The following is a 27,667-nucleotide window of genomic DNA, read 5'->3' as shown; positions in this document are numbered from 1 at the left end:
TAGGATGATACTTCAGTGCAGTATTGAAGGACTGCTGCAGTGTTTGAAGTAATGCCTTTGGGATGAGACAATGAATCAAAGCCTCACTCAGGTGGGCATAGACGATCCCATACCAGTGTTTGAAGAGTAGGGGCATTCTGAGGGAAGATTTTAACCCACATGAATGGGTGGGAACTTAAAAAAAAAAAATTACAAATGTCATATAGAGTTGAGTAGCTAAAGTAAGCATTGGTCCATTGGAGGACGAGACAGGAGAAACAATCGGGCTGGATTGTAAGGAGCCCTCGATGTCGTGATCCGTGGCGGGGTGGTCCCCAGATGAGGCCTGTCATGGAGATTGATGCCGATGGGGCCCGGCCCGATGCTCCCAGCAGCGGCAAGGCACCTTGGCAGCCTCCCTACCGTTGGGCGACGGGACCTGAATAAACATATGCAAATGAATAAAATTACTAAATTAAGATGCACTTACCTGGGATCTTACGGGCCCACCGTGATCTTCAAGCAGCAGCCGGAACTCCCGCACCTTCAGATCCCAGTCTGGGGAAACGAGGTGCGACACAGTGTGGGATGGGGGAACGGGGTCAACTTAATGTCATGGGTGTAGGGGATGGTGGGAAGGGCTGTAGTTTAATTTTTGTGCAATTTGTGTGGTGGGGGGGGGAGGTCAGATGGTAAAGGTAAGCGTTTTGGTTGGTTTTATTTTAATTTAAAAAAAGTCAAGAGATGAGGAAGGGGAAATAATTTTATTGTTATTAGGGGAGGGGGTGGGAGAGGGGCAAAGGGAATGTATTTATGTAATTTTATTGACTATTTCTTTAAATATTTAAATAAGCCAATAGGGCTGGCTGTCCTTTTAAATATGGCATTAGCGCCTGCGCACAGGCAGCTAACGCCATTGCTGGGCATCTTGAGATCGTGGCGGCTCTTTGGTGAGCGGGCTGCCATTTTTGAAGGCGAGTTTATAAAATCCAGCACATCATGGGGAATGAGGAAATGAAGGACGTTGAACAAATATGTTGTGTCTGTGTTCACAGTAGGAGACACAAATTACATACCAAAAATAGGAGGTAACCAAGGGGCTAAGAGTGAAGAACTTAAGGTCATCAGAGAAAAAGTATTCGAGAAACTTAAAGGACTAAAAGCCAACAAATCCCCAGGACCTGATGGCCATCTTAAGGTTCTAAAAGAGGTAGCTGCAGAGATAGTGGATGCATTGGTTGTGATTTTCCAAAATTCCCTAGATTCTAAATGCTCTGAGCACATTGGATATTAGGCAATATAAGATTGCTATTCAAAGGAGGGAGAAAGAAAACCAGGAACTACCGGCCAGTTAGCCTGATATCAGTTGTCAGGAAAATGCTAGAATCTATTATTAAGGAAATCTTAACAGTGCACTTAGAAAATCGTATGATCAGACAGCGTCAACATGGTTTTACAAAGGGAGATCGTATTCGACAAATGTATTAGTTTTTTGAGGATGTAACTGGTAGGATAGATGAAGGGGAGCCAGTAATGCAGTATACTTGGATTTCCAAAAGGCATTTGATAAGGTGCCATATAAAAGATTAAGACGCAAGATAAAGGCTTATGGAGTTGGGGATAATATACTGGCATGGACAGAGGATTGGTTAACAGACAGGAAGCAAAGAGTAGGAACGAATGGGGCATTTTAAACTAGAGTGCCACAAGGATCAGTGCTGGGGCCTCAGCAAGCAATTAGGAAGGTAAATGGCTTGTTGGGATTGGAGTACAAGATTAAGGAAGACTTGCTACAATTGTACAGTGCTTTGGTGAGACCATGTCTGGAGTACTGTGCACAGTATTGGTCTCCATATTTATGTTTTGGAGGTGGTACAGTGAAAGTTCACTCGATTGTTTCATGGACCAAGAGGGTTGTCCTATGATGAGAGACTAAGTTAATTGGGCCTAGAAGAATGAGAGGTGATCTTATTGAAACATACAAGACTCTGAAGGGGCTTGACAGAGTAGACACAGAGAGGTTGTTTTCCTTGGCTGCGGAATCTAGAACATGGCACAGTCTTAGGATAAGGGGTCGATAATTTAGGACTGAGATGAAGAGAAATTTCTTCAATCAGAGGGTTGTGAATCTTTGGAATTGTCTACCCTAGAGGTTTGTGGATGCTCCAGCGTTGAGTAGATTTAAGACTGCGAAAGATGGATTTTTGGTCTGTCAGGGAATCAAGGGATATGGGGAGCAGGCTGGAAGGTCAAGTTGAGGCAGAAGAGCAGCTATGATCGTATTGAATGGGGAGCAGGCTCGAGGGGCTGTATGGTCGTCTACTCCTATTTCTTATGTTCATAGTAAAAATATACCAACATCCCTTAACACAGCTTTTCACCTTTCATCTGAATATAGGGCTTCTGAAGCATCTTCTGCAATTTAGACAGTTTGTGACTGTGATGATGAGTTCAATTGAGACTGAAGAGGTTGCCTCTGAAGACGAAGTAATTTCTCAGGGTATGGTACTTCAAAGCCTGAAGATTATTATACTAACTTAAGAGGTTGATTGGGGAAATAACATAAATAATGACGGACAGGAAAAGACCTTCTGATCAATCCAGCCTGTCCTACGTAACAGCAATGTCTTCTGCATCACAAAATATACACCCCACCCAAAAACTGTTGAGATCTTTGGGGAGAGGTGAGAAACCAGCTTAAAAATTCAGACCGATTTGAGAAAAAGTAATCTGAAACTTTTCTGCAACCCTCTTAAGAGATTGAAACTAGTCCATTAGATCATACAAGCCCTGATTACTGTCATGTAGTACCTACCCTTTTATATGAAGTGAAATGCACCCCAGCCAGGAACAGGTCTTTCACTTGAAGGAATGCAGCATTCACCGCATGAGCCGGCAGCCTGTTCCACGCGTGCACTTATCTCTGGGAAAGGAACCAGCTTCTGACATGCAACCTAGTTCTGGCCGTTTATAACTTGAAATTGTAGTACCGAGGAGGCCAAAGTCACAAGAGCAGAGGGTGCATGCTGGCACTTGAGGCTGGAACTGCAGAGGCGTGGTTGAGCAATGGGGTCCAGTGATTTATAAACTCAAACGAGAATTTTGGGGGTTGGGGAGCCAATTAGGCAAAGATGATGATAGGCGAGCAAGTCTTAGTTTGGGATAGAACGTAGAGTTTGGGATTTTTAGAATGTAGTTACTTAAGCTCGCGAGGCCAGTTGAAAGTGGCACTGCCAACTCCCAGTTTTTTTCAGTATATACCAATATAGCATTGTAATGCACAAACAGGCCAACTTGCTATTAGAATGCCAGCATGACTCACTGAGGTAGGATTACACAAATGAAAAATGTTGGATGTGTGCTACAGTCCAAGTAAAATATTCTTTAGGAAGTTTCTATTATTTAAGTGCTCATTTGAAGTGAGGGATTAAGCACAGAGAATTGAATGCTTTTTGTTTGGGAATCTTCTCAGAATCAAGCACTCAGGTCAGATATAAGTGATACAAAATAACCCTTTTATTCTGCTATATCCTGACGATAGAATTTTCCTCGTCAGTCAATGGTCAAGATTGCCAGTGCTATATTTTTGGCCAGTTTTGTGCTGTGGACTTATGCCCATGAGTAAGTAGATGTGGAGTGGATTAAACACATTTCATAAAGGACCCTTTTGTACAGTTAGAAGGCATTTTATGCAATTAGGCTGGGTTAGACCTCAGAAGGTAAAGGACAGTTAATTGTGCTACGCAGTGCCTAAATATAGAATAAGAACAGTAGCACTCCAGTCACTATTCCTTTAAATCTGAGTGATATAAGACTTCAAATTGATTTTTTTGTTTATACCAATCATTAAGGAAGTCATTATTAAGGATCCTTCTGTTCTTTTAGGTGGAAATTCACTACTGTTACTGTTGAAAAAGGTAAGTGTTGTGAATCGTGTGATCCAAATTTTCCACCGTTGTATTATATTGTTATATTCTGTACTCTGGATCCAGATTTTCCCGGTATAGTACTTCAGTCAGGTGCAGATGATTTATCTTCAAACAAGATGTAATGAGGTCAGGATTATTAATCCTTTTGTGTGAATGTCATTGTAGGGGTGTAAAGTGAACTAAAATCGGCACCGAGAGCCTCCTAGAGTACAAGATTTGATGAGAAACAGAATAACAAATGCCCTTCGCCCTCAAACACACAAAAATAAATCCATATGTGTTATAAAGTTTCATTGAATTCAATTTTATAATTGCTTCCAGCCATCCAGTATGCCATATGAATTTTAGAAGTTCTTTAGTTTACAGTTTCCCAGACATATAGAAGATCTGGTGGGGGTGGGGAGAAACGGGTGGCGACTGTGGCTGAATACTTTAGGCGCTTAAGAGCCTCCGAGGTGGCCAAGGTGGGGCCTTAAGCTGCAACTCCAATTTAACCTGTGTTTAGTGCCAGACACCATCATGGTAAATGGGTTGAAGCATGTGCTAGGAACAGCCACCTAGCGGATCGTTAAGGAGTTGATGAACAATTACATTGTTTGGGAGCATTAATTAAAAAGGCTGCATGGCTTTTTATCTGCTCATTATTCTGCTATTAACAGTCTCTCTGGATTAATGCTTTGTCTTTCACCACAAGCATTAACACACACTTTGCCTTTGTCCCAGGACAGCTTTGTTATTAAATCTCTCCTGCCCTATCAAACACCTTCCCCTTCATTCTCTCCACCACCCCCTCCCCTTCATTTGCATAAAACCTAATTTTTTCTAACCTTTGCCAGTTCTGATGAAAGGTCACAGACCTGAAACGATAACTTTCCTTCTCTCTCCACAGATGCTGCCAGACCTGCTGAGTATTTCTAGCACTGCAGCGGAACAGTGCAGTTTTTAAAAATTATTCGTTTCATGGGATGTGGGCGTTGCTGGCCAGGCCAGCATTTGTTGCCCATCCCTAATTTCCCATGAGAAGGTGGTGATGAGCTGCCTTCTTGAACCGCTGCAGTCCATGTGGGGTAGGTACACCGACAGTGCTATTAGGAAGTGAATTCCAGGATTTTGACCTATCGATAGTGAAGGAACAGCGATATAGTTCCAAGTCAGTACAGTGTTTGGCTTGGAGGGGAACTTGCAGGGAGTGGTGGCCCCACGCATCTACTGCCTTTGTCCTTCTAGTTGGCAGAGGTCGCGGGTTTGGAAGGTGCTGCCTGAGTAGCCTTGATGCATCTTGGAGATAGTGCACACTGCTGCCTTTGTGCATTGGTGGTGGAGGGAGTGAATGTTTGTGGACGGGGTGCCGATCAAGTGGGCTGCTTTGTCCTGAATGGTGTTGAGCTTCTTGAGTGTTGGACCTGCACCCATCCAGGCAAGTGGAGAGTATTCCATCAGACTCTGACTTGTGCCTTGTAGATGGTGAACAGGCTTTGGGGAGTCAAGAGGTGAGTTACTGGCAGGATTCCTAGCCTCTGACCTACTCTTGTAGCCAAAGCATTTATGTGGCTACGCCAGTTCAGGATCTGGTCAATGGTATCCCCCAGGATGTTGATAGTGGGGGACTCAGCAATTGTAATGCTTTTGAATATTAAGGGGAGATGGTTAGATTCTCTCTTGTTGGAGATGGTCATTGCCTGGCACTTGTGTAGTGCGAATGTTACTTGCCACCTATCAGCCCAAGGTCTTGCTGCATTTCTACGCGGACTGCTTCAGTATTTAAGGAGTCGCGAATGGTGCTGAACATTGTGCAATCGTCAGCGAACATCCCCACTTCTGACCTTATGATTGAAGGAAGGCCATTGATGAAGCAGCTGAAGATGGTTGGGCCTAGGACACTACCCTGAGGACCTCCTGCAGTGATGTCCTGGAGCTGAGATGATTGACCTCCAACAACCACAACCATCTTCCTTTGTGCTAGGTACAATTACAACCAGTGGAGAGTTGTCCCCCTGATTCCTATTGACTCCATTTTTGCCAGGGCTCCTTGATGTCATACTCGGTCAAATGCTGCTTTGATGTCAAGGGCAGTCACTCTCAGCTCGCCTCTTGAATTCAACTCTTCCGTCCATGTTTGAGCCAAGGCTGTAATGAGGTCAGGAGATGAGTGGCCCTGGCGGCCCCCAAACTGAGCATCACTGAGCAGGTTATTGCTAAGTAAGTGAGGCTTGATAGTACTTTCAATGACACCTTCCATAACTTTACTGATGATCGGGAGTAGTCTGATCGGGTGGTAATTGGCCAGCTTGGATTTGTCCTGTACAGCACATAACTGGGAAATTTTCCCCATAGCTGGGTAGATGCCAGTGTTGTAGTTGTACTGGAACAGCTTGGCTAGGGGTGCGGCAGGTTCTGGAGTACAGATCATCAGTGCTATTGCTGAATTGTTGTCACGGCACATAGCCTTTGCAGTATCCAGTGCCTTCAGTCGTTTCTTGATGTCACGTGGAGTGAATTGAATTGGCTGAAGACTGGCATCTGTAATGTTGGGGACTTCAAGAAGAGGCCGAGATGGATCATCCACTCGGTACTTCTGGCTGAAGATTGTTGCAAATGTGTCAGCCTTATCTGTTGCACTGATGTGCTGGGCTCCCCCATCATTGAGGATGGGGATATTTGTGGAGTCATCTCCTCCTGTTAGTTGTTTAATTGTCCACCACCATTCACAACTGGATGCGGCAGGACTGCGCAGCTTAGATCTGATCCATTGGTTGTGGGATCGCTTAACTCTTGTCTATTGCATGCTGCGTACGCTGTTTGGCATGCAAGTATTCCTGGGTTGTATCTTCACCTTGTTGACACCTCATTTTGAGGTATGCTTGGTGCTGCTCCTGGCATGCCCTCCTGCACTCTTCATTGAACCAGGGTTGATCCCCTGGTTTGATGGTAATGGTAGAGTGGGGGATATGCCAGGCCATGAAGTTGCAGATTGTGGTCGAGTAGAATTCTGCTGCTGCTGATGGTCCACAGCTCCTCATGGATGCCCAGTTTTGAGTTGCTAGATCGGTTCTAAATCTATCCCATTTAGCATGGATAGTAGTGCCACACAACACGATGGAGGGTATCCTCAACGTGAAGATGGGATTTTGTCTCCACAAGTATTGTGTGGTGGTCACTCCTACCAATACTGTCATGGACAGATGCATCTGTGGCAGGCAGATTGGTGAGGACGAGGTCAAGTATGTTTTCCCCTCTTGTTAGTTCCCTCACCACCTGCTGCATACCCAGCTTAGTTGTTAAGTCCTTTAGGGCTCGACCTGTAGTGGTGCTACCAGCCACTCTTGGTGATGGACATTGAAGTCCCCCACCCACCGTACATTCTGCGCCCTTGCCACCCTCAGTGCTTCCGCCAAGTAGTGTTCAACATGGAGGAGTACTGTTACATCAGCTGAGGAGGGGCAGTAGGTGGTAATCAGGAGGTTTCCTTGCCCATGTTTGACTTGCTGCCATGAGACTTCATGGGGTCTGGACTCGATGTTGAGGACTCCCAGGGCAATTCCCTCCCAACTGTATACCACTGTGCTGCCAGCTCTGCTGGGTCTGTGTTGCCGATGGGATAGGACATACCCGGGGATGGTGATGGCGGTGTCTGGGACATTGTCTGCAAGGTATGTTTCTGTGAGTATGACTGTGTCAAGCTATTGCTTGACTAGTCTGTATGACAGTTCTCCCAACTTTGGCACAATCCCCCAGATGTTAGTAAGGAGGACTTTGCAGGGTAAAAAGGGCTGGGTTTGCCATTGTCGATTCTGGTCCCTAGGTTGATGCTGGGTGGTCCGTCCGGTTTCATTCCTTATTGACTTTGTAGCGGTTTGATACAACTGAGTGGCTTGCTAGGCCATTTCAGAGGGCATTTAAGAGCCAACCACATTGCTGTGGATCTGGAGTCTCATGTAGGCCAGACCAGGTAAGGACGGCATGTACCTCTATTTGTCCACAAGTCCATCCATGCAATAAGATGGATGAGCTTGTGACACAAATAGAGGTAAATGATTTAGATCTAATAGCTGTTACAGAGACATGGTTACGTGGTGATCAAGGTTGGGAAATAAATATTCCAGCGTACACAATATTTCAGAAAGACAAACAGAATAGCAAAGGTGGAGGGCTAGCCCTGATGGTAAAGGATGACATAAGGGCATTAGTGAGAAAGGATCTGGCCTCAGAAGATCATGAAGTAGAATCAGTATGGGTGGAAATAAGGAACAGCAAGAATCAGAAAACACTGGTGGGAGTAGTTTAGGCCCCCTAACAGTAGTTATACCATTGGACAGAGCATTAAACATTAATGCGGCGCAGTGGTTAGCACCGCAGCCTCACAGCTCCAGGGACCCGGGTTCGATTCTGGGTACTGCCGTGTGCGGAGTTTGCAAGTTCTCCCTGTGTCTGCGTGGGTTTTCGCCAGGTGCTCCGGTTTCCTCCCACAGCCAAAGACTTGCAGGTAATAGGTAAATTGGCCGTTGTAAATTGCCCCTAGTGTAGGGAGGTGATAGGGAATGTGGGATTACTGTAGGGTTAGTATAAATGGGTGGTTGTTGGTCGGCACAGACTCGGTGGGCCGAAGGGCCTGTTTCAGTGCTGTGTCTCTAAATAAAAAAATAAAATAAATAAAAACAAGAAATTATTGGAGCTTGTAACAAAGGCAATGTAATAAATGTGGGGGACTTAAATCTTCATATAGACTGGGACATGAAATTGGCAGGAATGGTCTAGAAGATTAGTTTGTAGAATGTTTTTGGGATAGTTTCTTGGAGCAATACGTTGTGGAAACAACTAGGGATAAAGCTATCTTAGTTCTAGTATTGTGTAATGAAGCAGGGTTAATTAGCAATGTCATAGTGAAGATCCACTGCGAAACAGTGATCATAATACCATTGAATTCCATGTTAAGTTTGAAAGTGACATGCTCCAATCACAAGTAAGAATCTTAAACTTAAACAAAGCCAATTATGTAGACATGAGAGGGGACCTAACCAAGGTAAACTGGATAAATAGACTAAAAGCTATGGTAGTAAATGAACCTTTAAAGAAATAATTCAAAATGTTCAACAAAAATACATTCTTTTGAAAAATTAAAACTCAGCCAGAAAGATACATCCGTGCCTCACTCAGGAAGTCAAGGATAGTATTAGATTAAAAGAAAAGGCTTACAATGTTGCAAAAAAGAGTAGCAAGTCTGAGGATTGGTAGTGTTGTAGAAACCAGCAAAGGGCCACCAAAAAGTGGATAAAAAAGAAAAAAATAGAGAGAGTAAACTAGCCAGTAATATAAAAACAGATTGTAAGAGCTTTTATAGGTATATCAAAAGAAAGAGTAGCTAAAGTAAACATTGGTCCCTTAGAAGCAGAGACAGGAGAAATTATCATGGGGAATGAGGAAATGGCAGAGGCATTGAACAAATATTTTGTGTCTGTCTTCACAGTAGAAGACACAAGTTCCATACCAGAAATCGACAGTATCCCCGGGGCTAAAAAAGTGAGGAAATTAAGGAAATTCATATCAGCAGAGAAAAAGTATTGTTGCCCATTAGTGCTTGGGGTGCATCCCACTACAAGGTCACTTCTTGAAGCTAGACTCCGAGTTACACATGGTACCAGTCTCTAAGTTGGTGCATGTGACAGTTGCCACTAATACAGCGTATTCTTCCTTGCCCCCTCCTCTGGGGTAGCGAGGGGGTGGGGTGGGTGTGAGATGGCTGTTGCTCATCTTGAACTTACTCTGCAGGGCGAGGTGGATCTTGCTCCTAGGAGCCTACAATAATAAAGCTGGAAGGGTTAGGGTGCAGTGCTTGCATGATGTGTATGATACCGTATGGAGCTTGGGAGTGAGGATAGCTTTGGGGAATAGTTGTACATGTGTATGTTGTGATGGTCATAGTAGTTGTATAGATATTGGAAACTGTTTTTGTGACATGGGAATTTAAATCTTTAAATTTCTTGTGGCACTGGAGCCATGTCCTGGGGCAGGGCTCCTGGCTGTGACCTCTGATCTCTCCCACACGCGCTATATCAGCTGCCTCTGTGGCTTTCTTCCCCCCTGCAGGTACAGAACATCTCTCCATCTCCCTACTTCTTCCACTTGGACTTCCAGCTGCATTGGAGAACACGTAGCTCCTTGAGACATCCTTCCACTCCTAGCCAGCACACTCAACACCTTCTGTGTATACAGCTCCAGGAAAATTGTGTCTAATTAGAGCTTGATTGCTAAACCTGCAGTTGTCAGTTTTGGCATCTGTAGGCATGTTCAAATCATCATTATCAATAAGCCCAAGAATTATGTGCTACGTCCAGGCTTTCAAATATGTGTTTCTTATTAGCATAACACCCATTTAGTTGTACCTTTTTTGGCCAAAATAACCCCCTTCCTTACTACGAAAAGCAGGATGAGGCCAATCAACAAAATTTGTTTGACTTGAACTTTACAATTTCTGTATCCAGGATGGAAAAAGTCATCAGACCCATAAATGCTTTCCCCATCCTCCAGCTGATTTCAGCCTTACATACAAAGTCTTTCTTCATAGCTGAGAGTGTTTTCAGACCAGGAGTTGTTTTTCTGTACCCATTATCTGGAGTAAAAATGACTTGCCTCTGGTAGGCAGACCAAAACTGAGTGCAATAATCTAAATAAGGATTTCCCATGCCTTGTATGAGCCTAATATTGTGGTCCTGGTTTTGTGATGAATGTTCCAGGACCCTGATTGTCTCAGTCATATGTACAAACTGACGATAAGAGTTGGGAGAGAAACTTCAGATATTGCCTCCACAGAGCCGCCTAGTAGCCAGAGCCTGTAACTCCAATGGGAACGTTGACTTAGGAAAATAAAATAGGAAAAGTTGACATGACACTTCAAAATGAGAAATATTGACAAAGGAGTAAGGCTTTGGACAGTAAGATATATATGCATAAATAGATCTATATACATACAGAACTTATTTTAGTACTTCCCTCAAAGGGCCTCCTTTGCAGTTGCACAGGGTTTTATTTAACAGAATATCCATGGTTGACGCTGCACCCAGTAGGCCATTAAAATGCCATCAGGGTCCTTTGTACGTCCTAGGACTATGATTTGAAGAAGAACTTGAATTTAGATAGTGCCTTTCATGATCATCAGATGTCTGAAAGCACTTTACAGCCAATGCAGTACTCTTGAAGCGTAATCACTGTTGTAATGTAGGAAACATGGCAGCCAAACTGCATGCAGCAAGCTTCCACAAACAACAATGTGATAATGACCAGATAATCTGCTTTTGTGATAATTGAGGGATACATATTGGCCAGGATACCGGAGATAGCTCACCTGCTCTTCAAAATAATGCCATGAAATCTTTAATGTTCACCTGAGAGAGCGGACCAGGCCTCAGTTTAACATCTCATACAAAAGACAGCATTTCCAACAGTGCAGCACTCCCTCAGTACTGCACTGGAGCATTAGCCATCATTCTTTGCGCTCATGTCCTGGAGTGGGACTTGTACCCATAACCTTCTGACGCAGACACAAGTGTATGACCAGCTGAGCCATGGCTGACACATAAAAACCAGTTAAGCCTCACTCATGTTCATGTTGTAGTGAGTTATTTTTTATCCCATGGCTGCCACCATGTAATGCGTTCTTTATGTTGTCTGATGCAACATAAATGAGATATGTGGAGTCCAGTTTGTTGAAGTTATCAAACAGGTTTATTACAGCTAAACTTATGTACAATACAGAGCTACCTATTTACAGAACCTTACTCTAGGTATTATAGCTGCAGAGTGAGTCTGACTTGTAGCCACGTGACTGCATCCTGGCATTTGGCTAATTAGCATACTAAGATCTTAAAGGGACATCACTCTTAAAGGCAATCACACAACATCCCCTTTCTTTCCAAAGATAAGTCTTGCATGCTAAAAGTAAAAAATATATAAAATGATATGACATCAAAATTATTTACACGTGGATAGAGATGATGAAATTTACACTTGCAGAAGCTTAAGAGTCTATATTTTATTTCGGTGGTTTGACAACTCTTGCTCGGAGAATTTGCGTCTCAGCTGTTGCTGTTTTTTCTGAGGTTTCTCCCTTTCTGCATTCAGATTCTGTTGCTCTGCCTTCAGTCTGCTAATATAATCTGTTGCTTTTCTCAAGATGACAACTTTTGAGGCCTTGTCATTCTTGGAAATTTCTGGCACCTCATCTCGAAAAACCAATAGACAATGCTTCAACTCATTCCTCCTCTGCCTCCTCAGGACGTTGTGTGTCCATCGCCTCTCCTCATCCTCCGTGTCTGAAGATCTTGGGCTCAAGGTTGAGGACTTGTTGGGGGAGGAGTACTGGCCTCATGGTGGTACTTGTCCATTTTGGCTTGTTGTGGTACTGGTGGCTCTCTGGATATCAGAGGTGAAGGTGCGGCATAGTTGTACTGTTGACTGGTTTCCAGACTGCACCGTTTGATGCTGGTTAGAGTTTGCGAGCGGGTTCTGGTCCTTGGAGATTTCCCCTTGGCACTGCTGCCCACTGCTAGCCTCTACTTCTCAGTAGTGACAATGTCAATCACTTCTGATTTGTTGAAGCGCGAGGAGACACTGCCCGTTGACAAAGAACTTTCACCATCTGATTTTGGATCTTCATCCTCTTGGTGTGGCATCTCTGAGAAGAGGCTGATACTTTCCAAACCTGGAGATCCAGGAGGAATTGTGACTCTTCTGCTGTAATAGGTACCTTGGTGACCTTGTGGATGGTTATGACATTGAGGTCCTTACATGCTGGTAGTCCTGCCATTGCTGGTCCGCTCTTGTCTGCCAGGTCGAATATTTGTGGTTTCCATACTGACTTGCCATAACTGCATTGCATTGTTAATGTGCCACTGCAAGGGATGGGTGACCCGTTGTATGCAGATAATTTGTCAGTTGTCGGTTATATCATTGATTTCCAATGACTTAGGTACATATCCTTCAGGATTCGGACTGGTAGGATGACGTGTGGGGGTGGCCGCTGCGACCGGGCAACAGCATCCGGCGCCACTTCACCAGTGCCATTTTTAAAGGGCTTTAAGCCCTTACAAATAATTATGATTTTTAAAGGGAAATATAAAAATAAGTGATGGAGGCCCATCCCCTACTCCCCACAATGGTCATTTCATTGCCTGAAATGACCATCAATTGATTTTTCAAATACCCGAACTTCACCCCCCCACCCCCCCAACCTTAAATCTGTTGCCCTTCAACCCCTTCCCACCATCCCCACATTCAATAAAAATTGACTTCTCCGTTCCACCACCCCTCCCACCCTGAAAATTTTATTCCTCCCTCCTCCCCACCAGGTTCTTGCCATGGAACTCCGTGCGGTGTTCCGAAGGTGTGTGAACGCCGAACGAAGGCCGTAGAATTGGCATGGGATGGCAGGTTCAGTTATTTTGCATATATTTATTAACAATCTGCATATGGAGATGAAGAGCCCACCGCCAGGCGGTGGTGGGGACGCACCGAGGTCCCCACGCCGCTGGTAATGTGACATGGGCCCTTCTTGATGTCACGGATTGAGACGGGCCTCTCCCAGCAGAATTTTACCAGCCCCTGCGCCACGACCCACGCATCGAGGGGCCGGTAAAATTCAGCCCGATGTGTCAGGTTCACAGTGTGGAATGCTTGCTTGTCTTTTGACTGAGAATTGCTACTCTCTGGGTCTTATCTCAGGTCTGTTTCACTGTGGACATCATGTATCGGCTTGCGTTTACACAGGTCTCTGGCGCTTTGCTTGCTGCCGTTGCCCTGTTGCTGCACCTGTCGTCTGTTTGTTCTACTTTGACTTCTGGCTGTGTCTTTGAGGCCAGGTTTCTTGCATCGGTTTCTCCCAATAGATTATTTTATAAATTACTCGCTCTCTATTTATCCCAAAAATTATTTGATACACTTAACAGCGTGTGTGTAAATTTTACATTACATTACTATGTAGCAATGTTTTGCCTCCTCATGTTTGTTAGGGTTGAGCTTGGATGCAAGAAGTCTCTATCTGAATTGCAATGTGGTATGAATAGCACTCTTCTGATTGCTGACCTACAAGCCAGTCTTTAGCTGCTACAACTGGGTCAATTTATATGTTAAAACCCTGAAGTAACAGAAATGTGTAAAGCCCTGGGTTAATAGGACACTATACACCACATATTTTGCCATCAAGTCAGCTCTCCAGATAATTATAGTTCTAATCTTTCAATATGGGTGGAAGCACCAGAAAAATAAAAGACTGGAATAAATCAACATCGACATGGCCTGCTAGTATACATTGCTGGAAGTAAGGCAAAAATTTAACATATTACCAAGATCCGCAAAACAAAACTAAATTTCACACAATGCAATGCGCACTATATAAACACGTTATTTTTTGGGCAATGCCAATGGTATCCAAATGGCAATATTTAGAAATGTCAAAGAGCACATACCCTGCAATTCTGATGTTAAAGATTAAGATATTCAATATATATAAAAAATCTTACATCTATGTGCTCTTTGTCAAGTTTTATCATTAAAAATTCCTACACCCACATATGTGGGGTGGGGAGGTCCAAAACTAGGTTATTAATGAGATCGTCACTAATAAGTCAACTAGGGAGTTCAGGAGAAACTTCTTTCCCCAGATAGTGGTTAGAATGTGGAATGACGTACCACAGGGAGTAATTGAGGTGAATAGCATAGATGTACTTAGGGGAACATTAGGGAGGAGGATATGCTGACCGGATGAGATTAAATAGGATGGGAGGAGGCCCATGTGGAACATTAACGCCAGCAGACCAGTTGGGCTGAGTGGGCTTTTTCTGTGTGTAATTTATGTGTAATTCTACATATTTAATTTAAAATGTCTCTGAAAACTTGTCATGGTGGAACACTACCATCACACCAGTGGTGATACTGTAATCTCAGTTTGGAGTCACCCAGTTCACCAGAGAAATGCTTATACTCCAAAGAATCTTACTTCAACTGCTCAAATTGCTGCACATTTTGCTATCTAACTATAAATAATACAAAATCAAAGTTTTATATAAATACAAGGACAGAATATATGACTTTAAAATGGCAACTTAATTATGTCTGCACACTATAGTTTGATTAACCCCAGCCTTTAAATCCCACTTTACCAGAAGACCAGAACTGGCCTTGAAGCCATGTGCAATACCATGAGAAATCAATGAACGTAATATAAATGCTTATGCTCTGATAAAACTTTATACCTTTCTGAATTATTAATACATTTTATAAATATCACTTGCAATCATGTTTTACAAAAACCTTATTTCAAAATTAAATATCAGTCAAACCATATTTTTAAAAATAGACAGCATCTCCCTCTCTTCCACCAAGTTTTTATTCTACTTTTGAGTCAATATTTATCATTTGTATGGATTCATGAGGCTCCTGTCTGATTCCCATGAAAACGTGAGAAGGAAAATCGCGATGACTGGAATCAAGGTAGTAAGCTCATTGCTATTAAGTATGCTATAGCCGCCCTCACCATATTGGCACCCAATCTCTATCGTTCCTGAACATGCTAATTTCAGAGTCATGCTTGAGGCCCAACCATAATCTCTGCGAAGGCTATCAGAGTTTTCAGTAGCATCACATAGCTGCAATGAACTTTTTAGTTATTTAAGCAAGCTGGATAATCATTGCTCCCAAAAGATAAATCTTCCTTAATTGTCTTCCTTTTTAATATTCTGATATGATTGCAAGACAGTTCCTGTGAAGTACAAATATTTCTCCTGTGCTTTGGAGCCTCTTAAAATATATTCCTATGTAACATGCACAGATAATGGTGAGGAAAAATGAACTATCTAAATATTTAATGTTTTTCTCTGCAGTTATTCCCCTCTTGGCTGATTTGACCTTGTTCATATTTCGCTGTTTTCTTTCTACTTTCTTTGTTGATCTTCATTTTCTTAATGGCTCCTTTAACTTTGTAGCAGGGCCTGTGGGTAATCCTGCAGCAGCAGCAGCAACATTTAGGTATATAGACAGGAGATATCATGAATTATATATTATTGGTCATTAAGCACAGCAAGGAAGGAGTGACAACAATGGCAAGTTGAGCAACAGTTAGTAGCATTTTACTCTTTGTCTTTTCTTTCAGTTGTTGCTCAGTAGAGATGAAACACTGCAGATTGCAAGTGTGCAATGTATGACTTCCATACTCGTCCACTCTCCAGTGCAGTATGCTCCTGCACTAGTATGTGCAGATATTCCAGGTTACTTTTTTTTTTGCTAAGGTGTTTTCTTGTGAAAGGTTGTTGCATGGTGGTTTACTTCCATAGCATATCTCATCTCTGCCCCTATGCTGCTGATGCCCTCATTCGTACCTTTTTATCTGTAAATTAGATGATTCCAAAGCTCTGTTTGGCCGCTTCCCATCTTACCCCCAAACTATAGCTTGTCCAAAACTCTGCTTTTTGTATCCTATTTTGCATCAAATCCTGCTCGCCCATCACATCCATCCTCGGTTTTGTCCTCTATGAAAATAGAGAAATTAACCTATTTATTTTAAATCTTAAATAGCACATAAAGGAAAATTTCAGATAATAGATTTTAACCCTGCCTGTCCGGTTGAAACCGGGTGGGCAGGCAGTTAATATCACCCAGGTCATTTAGCTGCCCTGGAGCTGCCGAGAGCTGACCTGCCATGGTTTTCATGTGCTCAAGGACAATTGGCAAAAGCTGACGAGAACCTTTTTGTTGAGTTTGGTTTTCCTTGTGGGGCCTACATTGGAGCGCTCCTCTAAGGCTTCCTGTGTTGTGATTTTGCCAGGTTTCCTGGTGCTCATCTGCATTTCCCAGTTGCGGCCTTGTACTGCAAGTTTTGTTGGGAAAGTCGCTTAAAAAATTTAAAAGACATCCTGCCCCTAATTTCTATATGACATCAGGGAAACCTTTATTTCTGGGTTTCAGTCCAGAAATCTACCCTACCCCTTTACAGCCCTGAGTAAATATTGGGCCTAAAGCTTACTGCTGAAAACTGGTTCTCCACTAAAATAAAGGCTGTTGTGCTTTTGCACTAATATTTGAAAAGTCCAATTTCAAGACATAAGTTTTCTATTAATTTTAACTTTGGGCAATGGTGAGAGAAACAGATTTAATGTTTCTGATTGATGACTTTTCATCAGTTTTGATGAAAGGTATTTGACCTGAAACGTTTGGTCTGTTTTCACAGATGCTGAGTATTTCTAGCATTTTCTGTTTTTATCCCAGATTTACAGCATCAGCAGTATTTTGCTCTTGCAATGAGGTTGCTTTGTTGAGAGATTTTTTTTCTAACTCTTTTCCTCCCTAGAATTCCTGTTTGAGCGACTGTCCAGTACTGATGAAATCTTGGTGTGGTCAGTGTACAGTTGTCTTCTCCTGCTGACTGAGGAGAAGCTTTTCTTTTCTAAGTGTCACACCATTTATGGTAAGTAAGATTGAAGACTGTAGGGATGTCCATGAACCAAAGTATTTAATACGTGAACACAAGGTAATATCACTTTAGGCATTCAAATAATACTGTGTCAAACAGGGACTATTTTTTTTAAAAAAGCTGGGTAACTTGTTGTCCAACGAGAGGTGGGCAAGAGAGAAAAAGTCTTGATTTAAAGAAAAAGGAGCTGGATGAACATCTAATTACGAACATGATTACATGGTAAGTGTGGAGATAAAATGTTAAAATGCTCAGTCTTGTTTGATCGTGGATATTCAGTTGTGGAATCGAATACCATAGTCTATAATATTGGGTTGATATCTGGGGGCTTTTGTTTGATTCATTTTGAGGGCTAAGGATAGATTTCACAAAATTCATTCTCGCATGTTTATCTTTGACTATTTGCTATCATCAAATTAAATATACTGTAGTTAGCATCCACTGCCCACCCCCTGACAATGCAAATTGAACTTGGCCTCACGTAAAAAGTGGGCAGAATAACTTGTTTGTAATCTATTTGCCACCTCTAAGCCCTGTTACTCCCAATACCAGGTACTATGGAAAGGAGAAAGATCAAGGAATTTGAGATGCTATCAACAGGTATACAATCTGTATTACAAGATTGGGAGATAGGATTGAATGAAGAATGCTCTTCAGCCCAATTGATTTCATCCTTTCAGAATACCTGCTATATCTCCAAGTTATAGCAACTGAGTGTTTCATAAATGAAGTGGTTCTCAGCTATCATTCCATTTCAACTCCATCTTTGTAAAGAAATATTTCGTGTCATATATATTGAACTTGCTGGTTACAGTCTTGCATCTGCACTGTCATTTTCTGCTGGGATTTATTTCTCTTCCATTAGGTATCTTTTATACTTCTATAACAAGATGTCAATCTGAATTTATATGGTGGGCTGGATCTAACACCCTGGTACTTAGCATGAATCACATTCAGCAGACGTTATTTGAACGCACTAGGGTAGAAACTGATATATGCTTCCCCATTTTTGTGGGCATAAAATAGGCACAATTCATACCAATTTCCAGGCATGAGGTCGTGTACATATCTGTGCCGACAGCAGCTGCCTAAAATCAGCATTGGATCAATTTAAATATGCTTAGAAGTGGTCTGCACCTGTTTCGGAGCCCCTCTGCAAAATGTGTGGAAAAACTAGGTGAAAACCCAATTTTTTCCAGTTCTGCAGAAGTTTAAACAGTAGTCATTAAACAAACCAATGAAGGCTGCTGAGGAAAAGATAGATAACTTTTTTGTTTTTAATTTCCCCTTCTGTGGAATGTGTAGGAGCAGATGTAGCTCACTAGACTACTCAGCGTCGCTGCCAGTCCATACGTGGCCCTCTTACGTCTGACTTATTGGACCTTATGATGTAAAATCAAAGTATGCAGTGAGAATCCTGAGTCTTTCCCTACCATATCGCCCATTCACTCACCAGTGGAAACAGTCTTTTGTTATTACTTAGAGGAGATTTGACACAGCACACTGTAGGTCAGATGAAACTGCTCCACACCCCTGTGTGTAACACCCCTGCTCTATAACTTCCTTTCTCAAGATTATGAGCCTCAGTTTATCTAGCCATCCTTTTTAGCTCAGACACGTAACAGCAACTTCCAGATCACTTCTCTTGGAGTTGCTAGGAGATATCTTGATCTTTTAATAATAAACATATCTTCAGTGTTACAGTTGTAAATTCAAGACCAAGAGGCACCTACCCACTTTTTAATATATATATAAATTACAGGTATTGAATCCTTAGTTCGTAGCTTGAAAGAAACCATGAGGGTGACTAACACTGAGGTCCAAAAGCAAGGTCTACTATTGTTTGGAGAGATTTTAAAACGGTAAGAACCTATATTGTTTGAGATTTCAAGCAGAGTCCTCAATTTTAAGTTTGCAACACACTGGGAATGGTGGGGGTGGGGGTAGGGGGGTGGTTGCAGGGTGGGGGCTGATATCATGTGGGAAAACCGGAAGTGCCCCTATCAGTGACTTTTTAGCTCAGCCACCTCTTTGTCATTTTACTTCTGGGTTTCGTGTTAGCAGCAGCAGGCGTGATGTGAACCTGCGTGACATGATCTTAACTCCAGCATTCAAAGAGACAACCCAAAAATGCAAGTGTAAGGAGTTTGGTGTCGGAAGAAGAGAGAAGCAAATGTTACAATGGAGCCTAGACGATCAAACGCTGAGCCCCACTTCGCTGATGTCTCCCAGAATATGCTGCTGGGAATCTGAGGAGTACAGAGAGATTCCCTTCTCTAGCAAAGGGAGGAAGAAGCCTGCAATTGAGACCACAAACATGTGGTTGGAGTTTGTGGTGGAGGCCAGCAACAGGAGCATGGTGCCACACTCCTGGATTCAGTGTTGGACACAGTTTAATGATCAAGGTCAGGAAAGGTGAGATTCATCTGGACTCACCTTTGTGCATCACCTCATCCCCTGAATCTGCCTTCTCAAGCTTACTCCATCATATCACACCCCACACCCACTTACCTTGCAGGTGCACCCATCCTTGTTTTTCCATGCACTTCCTCACATTCCCATCTATCCATCCAGCACTCCCACTCACCCTCATCCTTATCCTTATACAATGTCATGTCCCTCCCTCATAGTCACCCTAACGAAATGCATTCCATTCATCGGTTGAACACATGGCATTCTCAACCACAGGTCAATTCTTTCCCTCCTTTCAGGAGAAGAGAGCACAGAATATCAGGAAAAGGGAGAGAACTGGAGGGGGTGCTCTGCAGATCATGCGGCTTATGAAGGCAGAGGAGGAATAAGTGGAGTTTTAGCATTCTTGGCTATCTGAGATGGGGATCTCCCAGCTATATGCTGCAAAATGAAATAAAAGCCACCTTGATGTCATGCACTCAAGTCAGGAGTCAGTAGATATGGCAGGCGACAAGTCCTCAGAGGAGCTGAATCCTTCTGAGGGAGCACTGTCACAGGACTTATTAAGATCATGCAACAGCTCAGATATTGGCACTTCAATGGGACCAGTAAGACAAATAGTTAGAAACATGGAAAATAGGATCAGGAGTAGGCCATTCGGCCCTTCGAGCCTGCTCCGCCATTCATTATGATCATGGCTGATCATCCAACTCAGTAACCTGTTCCCGCTTTCCCCCCATATCCTTTGATCCCTTTCGCCCCAAGAGCTATATCTAACTCCTTGAAAACATACAATGTTTTAGTCTCAACTGCTTTCTGTGGTAGCGAATTCCACAGGCTCACCACGTTTCACTGACATTTCACAAGTGAACAACAGCATATGGTGGCGACAGGGTCAGCAGTGGAGAGTCTCCGTCAGAGAGCGTAGCCCTCTCCAAACTGCTTAGCTGGTCACAGGTGCTGTGCTCCGGGGGTTGATGAAGCGGAGAATCATTGAGCAACAGCAGACAGGCCTTTAAAGTAGAATCACCATGATTGCAGAGAGATTCGAGGAGTTCACCTCAAGCATGAGGGGGTGTACTGTTGCAGACCACTAAGATGATATGTTTTTCAATGCCAGCACCATGGACCATCATATGCTCCAATCAAATGAAGCCATGGATACGAACATATCTGGGAACTTAATAGATTGACAGATACCTTAGCCTTAGAGGGCCTCACTGATCTGCATCAACGTGTTCTCCAGCACAGTGGTAGCAGAAAGTTGGGCTGGCCAGTGAGATGGATGATGGTGAAAGGGGCCATGGAAGTTAGAAGTCTACCCAAAGCGCTTCCATTTTTCAGCCACATCCCACCTCACTCAGTAGCCCACGTGTTGCCTCATCTCACAATGGCTGAATCTGTCCCTGCACAGGTGCAGGTGGAGTAATCTTTGGTGGAGCCCTCATGGGCTCCAAAACACAGAGGATGGTGGCTAAGAGCATCTCAGCAGCCAGAGCAAAGATGTGAGCAGCCTGCAGGGACCTCGGCTGAAACCTCACAGGTTCTATCCCACAGGGGTAGCAAAAAAAAAGGAAAGGTGTCTGAGAAAATGTTGTTTTGCTAAGTTTTTGTTCTTTATTTAGCTTGTATAAATGTAATTCTTTTACTTTTCCATCTTGTCCATTCTTGGGTGCTTGGTAGTAAGTGATCTTCTAACTTGTTTGATGATGCATGTGAAGACATGAGTTGATGGGGACCAATAGGGGCATGCTCAAGGGATGATTATTCTTATGGATGTTATTTATATGAACTCCCAAAAGGCATTCAAAAAAGTCCTTCATAAGAGACTGTTAGCTAAAGATGAAGTTCATGGAATTAAAGGCAAATTGTTGACCTGGTTCAGAGATTGGCTGAACGGCAGGAGACACAGAGAGCAGGGATAATGGTCTGGTGCTTCAATTGGCAGGATGTGACTAGTAACCTATACGGATCTGTGTTGGGGCCTCAACTATTCACTGTCACCAGAGATAAGTCTGGGCTGTCTGTGATCAATTCATCTAATTGCGATACCAGTAAACGCAACCCAATTCCCCATTCTTCAGTCTCACATCTTACCTTCTTTCTGTTACCGATCATCACAGTGTCCGCTTGGCGGTAATGCAAAAATAAAAGCCACCACAAAATAATCTTTCCAAACAAAATTTATGTTGCATACAAATGTCAACTAATCACCCTTGTGCATTCCCTTAGTGCTCGTCTTCTGTGTGCCTTAGTCTGTCCCTGTGCTCCACGCAGTGCTACCCAAGTGGCTGCAGCTTGGCTGGAGGAAGACTGGTGACTTTCAGTGGAGAAGACTGCAGATGGCCTTGCAGGATGACCTCAAGCAGGTCTAGCTCTAGAAGGCCCGGTTTTGGACTGTACTAACTTAACATGGGCATCAGTAATCTGGGCTGGCTGGCTGACGGGAAACAACAAGAGCACAGGTGGAATGGCAGTAGTGCGAATACAAATCCTAGAAAGGGCAGCAGTTTTGGCCTCCACGCTGCCACCTCCACTAACTCGGGGAGGCACCTCAACTATCCTAGCAGTGTGTTGGAGGACAGATTGCTGGACTGTTATGGCACCCTCCAAGCCCCTTTGAACATTTGTATCCGTATGACTTCAGTCTGAGCTTCCATTGCATCACCCAGATATTGGCTGGCATCTGCTTGTGCTGCAGTGAAAGCTTTGACATCGGATGCTGCATCATGGTTTGGTTCACAAGTGTTTTCATGTACTTGGCCACACTTCCATACTGGAGAGGATATTCATCAAGCTCTGTGAAAATCCCTGTGTCAAATTGGTGCCAACCATTCAGCCTTCCTCTATAGGCCACCCACTAAAGTGTTGCTCTGAGTCCTCTGCAGCAGAACTCTTGTGTGACCTTGCCTTCTGGTGAGATGACATCTGTGCTGCCCTTGAACTTTGCCTCACCACATGTGGGATCTGCAGATGCCACCGCTAAGCTATTCTCTAAGATGTCAGTATCTGAGCTGGTAGCTGCAAGTTTGAGTGAATGACGGGAAAGAAAGAGGTGAATGCTTATACCATCTGTAGCTTGTAAATCAAAAGATATTTTGATGTGAGGAGGAGAATTAGGCACATGCATAAATCATCTTTGATTATTTCAACCCAGCCTCTGGCCAAGGGCTCAGTCATGGCCGCTGTAATGATGGCAAGTACTGACTGCTCCATGGGGTAAGGACATGCAGCTGTGCCTGCCTCCTGCCAGTTAGGTACTGCTGCCTTCGGTTAAGCATCAATTTGTCCTGCAAGTGAAAGGGAAGTGTGATGCGATGTGTTCGGGTAATCTGGCTGTCATGGTTGAATAACTGGCAATGTGTGCAAGCTGTGAGATGTGGGTATGATGCTTGCAGCAGTGCTAAGTATGTGAAATGTGATTGATGTAGAGATTGTTGGTAGTTGAGTGATGGGAGTGTGGTGCATTGAGCAATATGTGAGGCTAGTGGTGCGGTTGGAATATGGCATTTTAAGATACATTCACTGACTTGACCACTTGTGTAAGGTCATAGAATTTCTTGCAGCACTGCATCTAGGACCTTGGGGCTGGATTCCTGGCATTGATTGCCATGGCTATCTGCACCCACTGTCTTTGCAAGGTTTATCTGGAGGGTCTCCTGTGGATAGATGGCATCTCTCCTGCTCTCCACCTCTTGCACCAAGGCCTCCAGTGTAGCATCAGAACATAGCTCTGCCATCTTGTGCCACTCTTGTGTTTTTTCTCGATCAAATTCACTTTTACAATGACTTTCAGCACCTGCTGCAGGCAATACACATCTCCTTTAAGAAGTGCAGGCTTGCTTTAAGAAAAGAAAGCCTAGCTTGAACTCATGCTAGCCCAGGGGTATCCAACTTTTTAGTGAGGGGCCACATTATAATTTTTCTCCTACATAGCGTTAGTGTCTAATAAGTTCTGTTGATGGATGTTAAGTAGTTGAAGGTAATAGGGTGAACAGGTGTTGGGTGTTGATTAGTTAACTGTACTCAGATGTATATATAAAGAGCCAGCCAGCACTGGCTGGAGATTGTGAGGAGTTGAGTAGTAAGCTGTGTGGTAAGCAAAAAACAACCTCCACCAACAACCTCTAGCACATGGGCCAGTGAGCCAACTTCAGAAAGATAAAGGCATTAAAAATGTATCTTACTATCAAAACAACAAACATGCATTTTTGTGAAGAAGCTTTAAATAAGAAAACTAATTTATTGACTTACTTTCTCATCACTGTGTTGAGCACTGCTTTAGCTACATACCTGGCATTGTTTTTGCTTGCATTAATATTCAATTTCTGCCCGCACACTTGATGTAACGATGTGGAGTATTCCAGATACACGTCATTCTGTCAGGAGCGATCTTTATCTCTTTCTGTTCCCTCTCTCCCTCTCCTCTCTGTCTCTCTCCCCCCGTCTCTCTCTCTCTCTCTCTCTTCCTCCACCACCCCCACCCCCCCACCCCCTTTGGTGGACTGAATCCTGGACCGTGGACCGTACATTGGACAGCCCTGCACTAGCTTCTTATGATTTGCAAACCCTGCTCAGGCGTGCAGCTGCTCATTAGCATACCCAGCACTGGCTGCACGCTACAATCATTTAAATGAGCAGGCAGCACAAAGTTTGCAAACCCTGCATTCATATTCAGGGGTCATCCAATTTTGTGGCTAGTGTATTTATAGAGTTGTTTAACAGTTTTCTTTTTGCTTTCCTGCTCCCATTTAGGTTCTTGTGAGCCTTTGTACTACTTGTAAGTTTTTTTTTTTTCCCCTCCCGTGCCATTACTGGCACCAGTTAGAAATTTCCTTTTCTGGCAAGCTTGTGCTTGGATGAAGTGGGCCATCTGTGGAGAGATACTATGCAGCTCAGCCTGCATGAGATGTGCTGTATGCCTACTGCAATTCTATATTTCTGCAGGTAGAGATGAGTGTTCCTCATTTTGGCAGTTGATGAATGCTGGTGGCAGTTCCTCTTCCTAAAGGAAGCTTGGACATCAGACTCCTGACTGCATTCTTAAGATATTTGAATGCCTGACTAATAGTACTGTTAGTTGCTACCTCACAAGTACTCCAATTAGAGTGTGTCATTCTTTCAGTGGGTCTGCATGAAAAATGCATGTAATGCCTGATTGGCTGCAACTGCCAAGATGTGACCAACCATTTCTACAAGCATTGGCAATGACTGGAGAACTGCCTTCTCTGTCTTGATCAGCAGAGAGATGCAGTGCTTTGCCATCTGCTCCAACAGCAGCTACTAATCAGCATTTGGGTTGGTACATACAGTGGCAATAATAGTTGCTTGAAAGTTGATTCCCCCGCCTTGCAGGCATGCTGCAATGCTGACCTAAGGGTATTGTGCTGTGGGGTGGAGTGGAAGGTGACACTTTTGCAAGCCCCTCATACAGTACTGCCTCTAATTCAACCATGAAACAGTACTGAGGTGATGGGCTGCTCTGTCGGCTTTCCTGCAGACACATTCTTGCACTTTGGGTTTCTTTTTCCTTCATTCGTATCTCATTTTTTGTAAACCACTGCCCCTTCAGTTTTGGAAAAGTCTGCTAATGGTTTTGGAAGCCCTTTATGGTTCTCTATATCTTCAAAATCTTTGTTCCCCTATTGTAAGACTTCCTGTTAATTGTCCTTATCTCTAAATTCAATTAAACATGATTTTGTGCTCCCACCACTAGCATGCTCCCTGAAGCCAACCAGATCTTACCTGGAACAATGCTAATGACATCAAAACTAGGATGTAACTGGAAGACTTCCATTTCAGTCCACCTGAAACTTGTCAATTGCCCCCAACAGTCTTGGAAAATATTATTTTGAGTGTGTCCCAACTGGCTACTGTAATTTGCTCAGAAGTCAATTCTGCAGACCAAATGAGAAACAACCAACCAACCTGGAAACTGGCTGCATGTACTTAACTACCCTGCTGTTAGTATTATACTTGGGTTGGGTGTCTTTGGATTGGCTTCCAGGTCAGTATGAGGTGGTGCAGTCATATCAATGGATATACTTGGCTGGTACCTTTTAACTTGTATCACTGTAACATTTTCTGCTACAAGTGGAGAGCTGAAATGATAGGGCTGAATTTTGTGCCTGGGGAATGCTTAGATCCTAGGTGCAAAGATGGTTTAAAAGAGGGGAAATCTGTGAAGACAGGTCTACAGCCGATTTTTGCTATCTCTCGGAAGACGTTACCCGAGAAGTTCATAGAACTAGCAAAAAGTGAGTGGAACCGTTTCTTTTGCTGGGGTCTTAAGATCATTTGTTTGAGGATCCTTCATGACTGTTTTTGACAGCATCTCGAAGGCCCAGCAGCCATTATCACTGCTGCAGGCTTTTAAGGCAATGACTTGAATCCCAGAATCCAGATATATTTATTCCATATCAGGCAGAGTTTATTTTAGTGTACCTCACCTGACGTGTGCCCAGCAGAAAGGAGGAGGAAAATTGGGGGCCTATAGGTCTCCATGAAGGAAAATTAACAATGAAGGTGAAACCATTTTCGATAATTTTTTTTTGTAATTATATTGATGGGGAATATAGCAGTCTGAGTTGAATTTGAAAGTCAATCCCAGGGATGAAATGGCTGAGTTCTAATCTGCTGCATTATCCATTTAATGACCGCTTATACTCTCAAAATATTCATAACAATTAATTTAAAATGTGTAAGTAAAAAATGTAATTGCACAATATAATAAATGTGTCTTTTACAGGCAGCCTACAGGAATAAAGCTGTTTATGAATTTCACTATTTGGCAGGAAGCGATTGTTGTATTACAGGAAGCAATGACCAGCAGCCTTGATGTCATGACCGAGGCAGCCAATGCGCTGGCAGCCTTCCTGCGGTAAATAGAACCAACATTTTTGTGACTGATTATCTAAGTAACAAAAGCTTTGCTTTGAGTTAGGGGAAATAAAGGAAGATTAGCTGAACCAGATTAACTGCATAAATGCCATTTGAAGCTTTCTCTTTCACAGGAACAGGAGTAGTTCATTCAGCTTCGCGAGCCTGTTAATTCTTTAAAATCATGGCCGATCTATACCTCAACTCCATTTACCCACCTTTTTACCATTTCCTATGATTCTCTTCTCTAACGAAAATATATTAAACTCCGTCCTAAAAATTTTAATTGATTGAGTATTCAGTCTTTTGGAGGAGAGAGCTCCAGATCTCCATTACCCTTTGAAAAATATTTATTGATTTCGCTCATAAATGGCCCAGCTCCGATTTTAGATGATGTCCCCGTGTTCTGGATTCTCCCACCAGAAGAAATAATTTCCCTGTACACAACTTCCTGTGCCTCCTAACTTAATGTCACTTGCAAACCTAGATATATAACTCTCTATTTCTTCATCCAAATCATTAATATATGTGATGAAAACCTGAGGCCCCAGTACAGATTCCTGGGGAACACCACTTGTCACATCTCACCAGAGAATATTCCCTTTATCCCTACTCTTAGTCTCCTTCTTCCTAACCAATTACCAACCCATGGTGCAAGATTACCTCTAATTCTGTGTGCTCGCATTTTTGCTGTTAATCTCTTGATAGATTCCAGTTACTGTTTCACAATTTATGTTAAACTGGCTGGTCTGTGGTTGTCTGGTTTCTAAATCCCTCCTGTCTTGGGAGCAACATGTACACTTTTCAAATCCAGTGACAATTCCCGAATTTGGGTGGCTTAAAAAAATTATCACTAATGCATCTGCAATTTTCTCACCTATTTATTTTAATATCCTGGGATGGAACCCAGGATTTTGTCTATCTTCAGCCCCATTATTTTCTCCATTACCATTTTTAAAACTCAGAAATCCACTAAGTTCTTGCACTGAAATTATTTTTAGACTTCCTTGTA

At 43.1% G+C, this 27,667-nt stretch overlaps 1 protein-coding gene across 1 annotated transcript; it reads left to right on the top strand.

Annotated features, from left to right (window-relative positions):
- Nucleotides 1-2,548: 2,548 nt before the first annotated feature.
- Nucleotides 2,549-26,660, top strand: LOC137353539 (meiosis inhibitor protein 1-like). The gene is made up of 6 exons (XM_068019907.1): nucleotides 2,549-2,663; nucleotides 3,865-3,896; nucleotides 16,048-16,162; nucleotides 17,242-17,358; nucleotides 19,127-19,226; nucleotides 26,525-26,660. The coding sequence occupies exons 1-6, from the start codon at nucleotides 2,549-2,551 to the stop codon at nucleotides 26,658-26,660; spliced, it is 615 nt and encodes a 204-aa protein (XP_067876008.1).
- The last annotated feature ends 1,007 nt before the right edge of the window (nucleotides 26,661-27,667 follow it).

Source organism: Heterodontus francisci, chromosome 41 (assembly GCF_036365525.1).
Source record: "Heterodontus francisci isolate sHetFra1 chromosome 41, sHetFra1.hap1, whole genome shotgun sequence".
Taxonomy (NCBI): domain Eukaryota; kingdom Metazoa; phylum Chordata; class Chondrichthyes; order Heterodontiformes; family Heterodontidae; genus Heterodontus; species Heterodontus francisci.
This window is presented reverse-complemented; position numbering and strand designations above follow the sequence as displayed.

Coding starts and splice junctions, on each gene's coding strand:
- LOC137353539 (XM_068019907.1), top strand. CDS start 2,549: ATGACGGACAGGAAAAGACCTTCTGATCAATCCAGCCTGTCCTACGTA. Junction 2,664..3,864: donor GTTGAGATCTTTGGGGAGAG/GTGAGAAACCAG, acceptor CTGTTCTTTTAG/GTGGAAATTCACTACTGTTA. Junction 3,897..16,047: donor TACTGTTACTGTTGAAAAAG/GTAAGTGTTGTG, acceptor CTTTTCTTTCAG/TTGTTGCTCAGTAGAGATGA.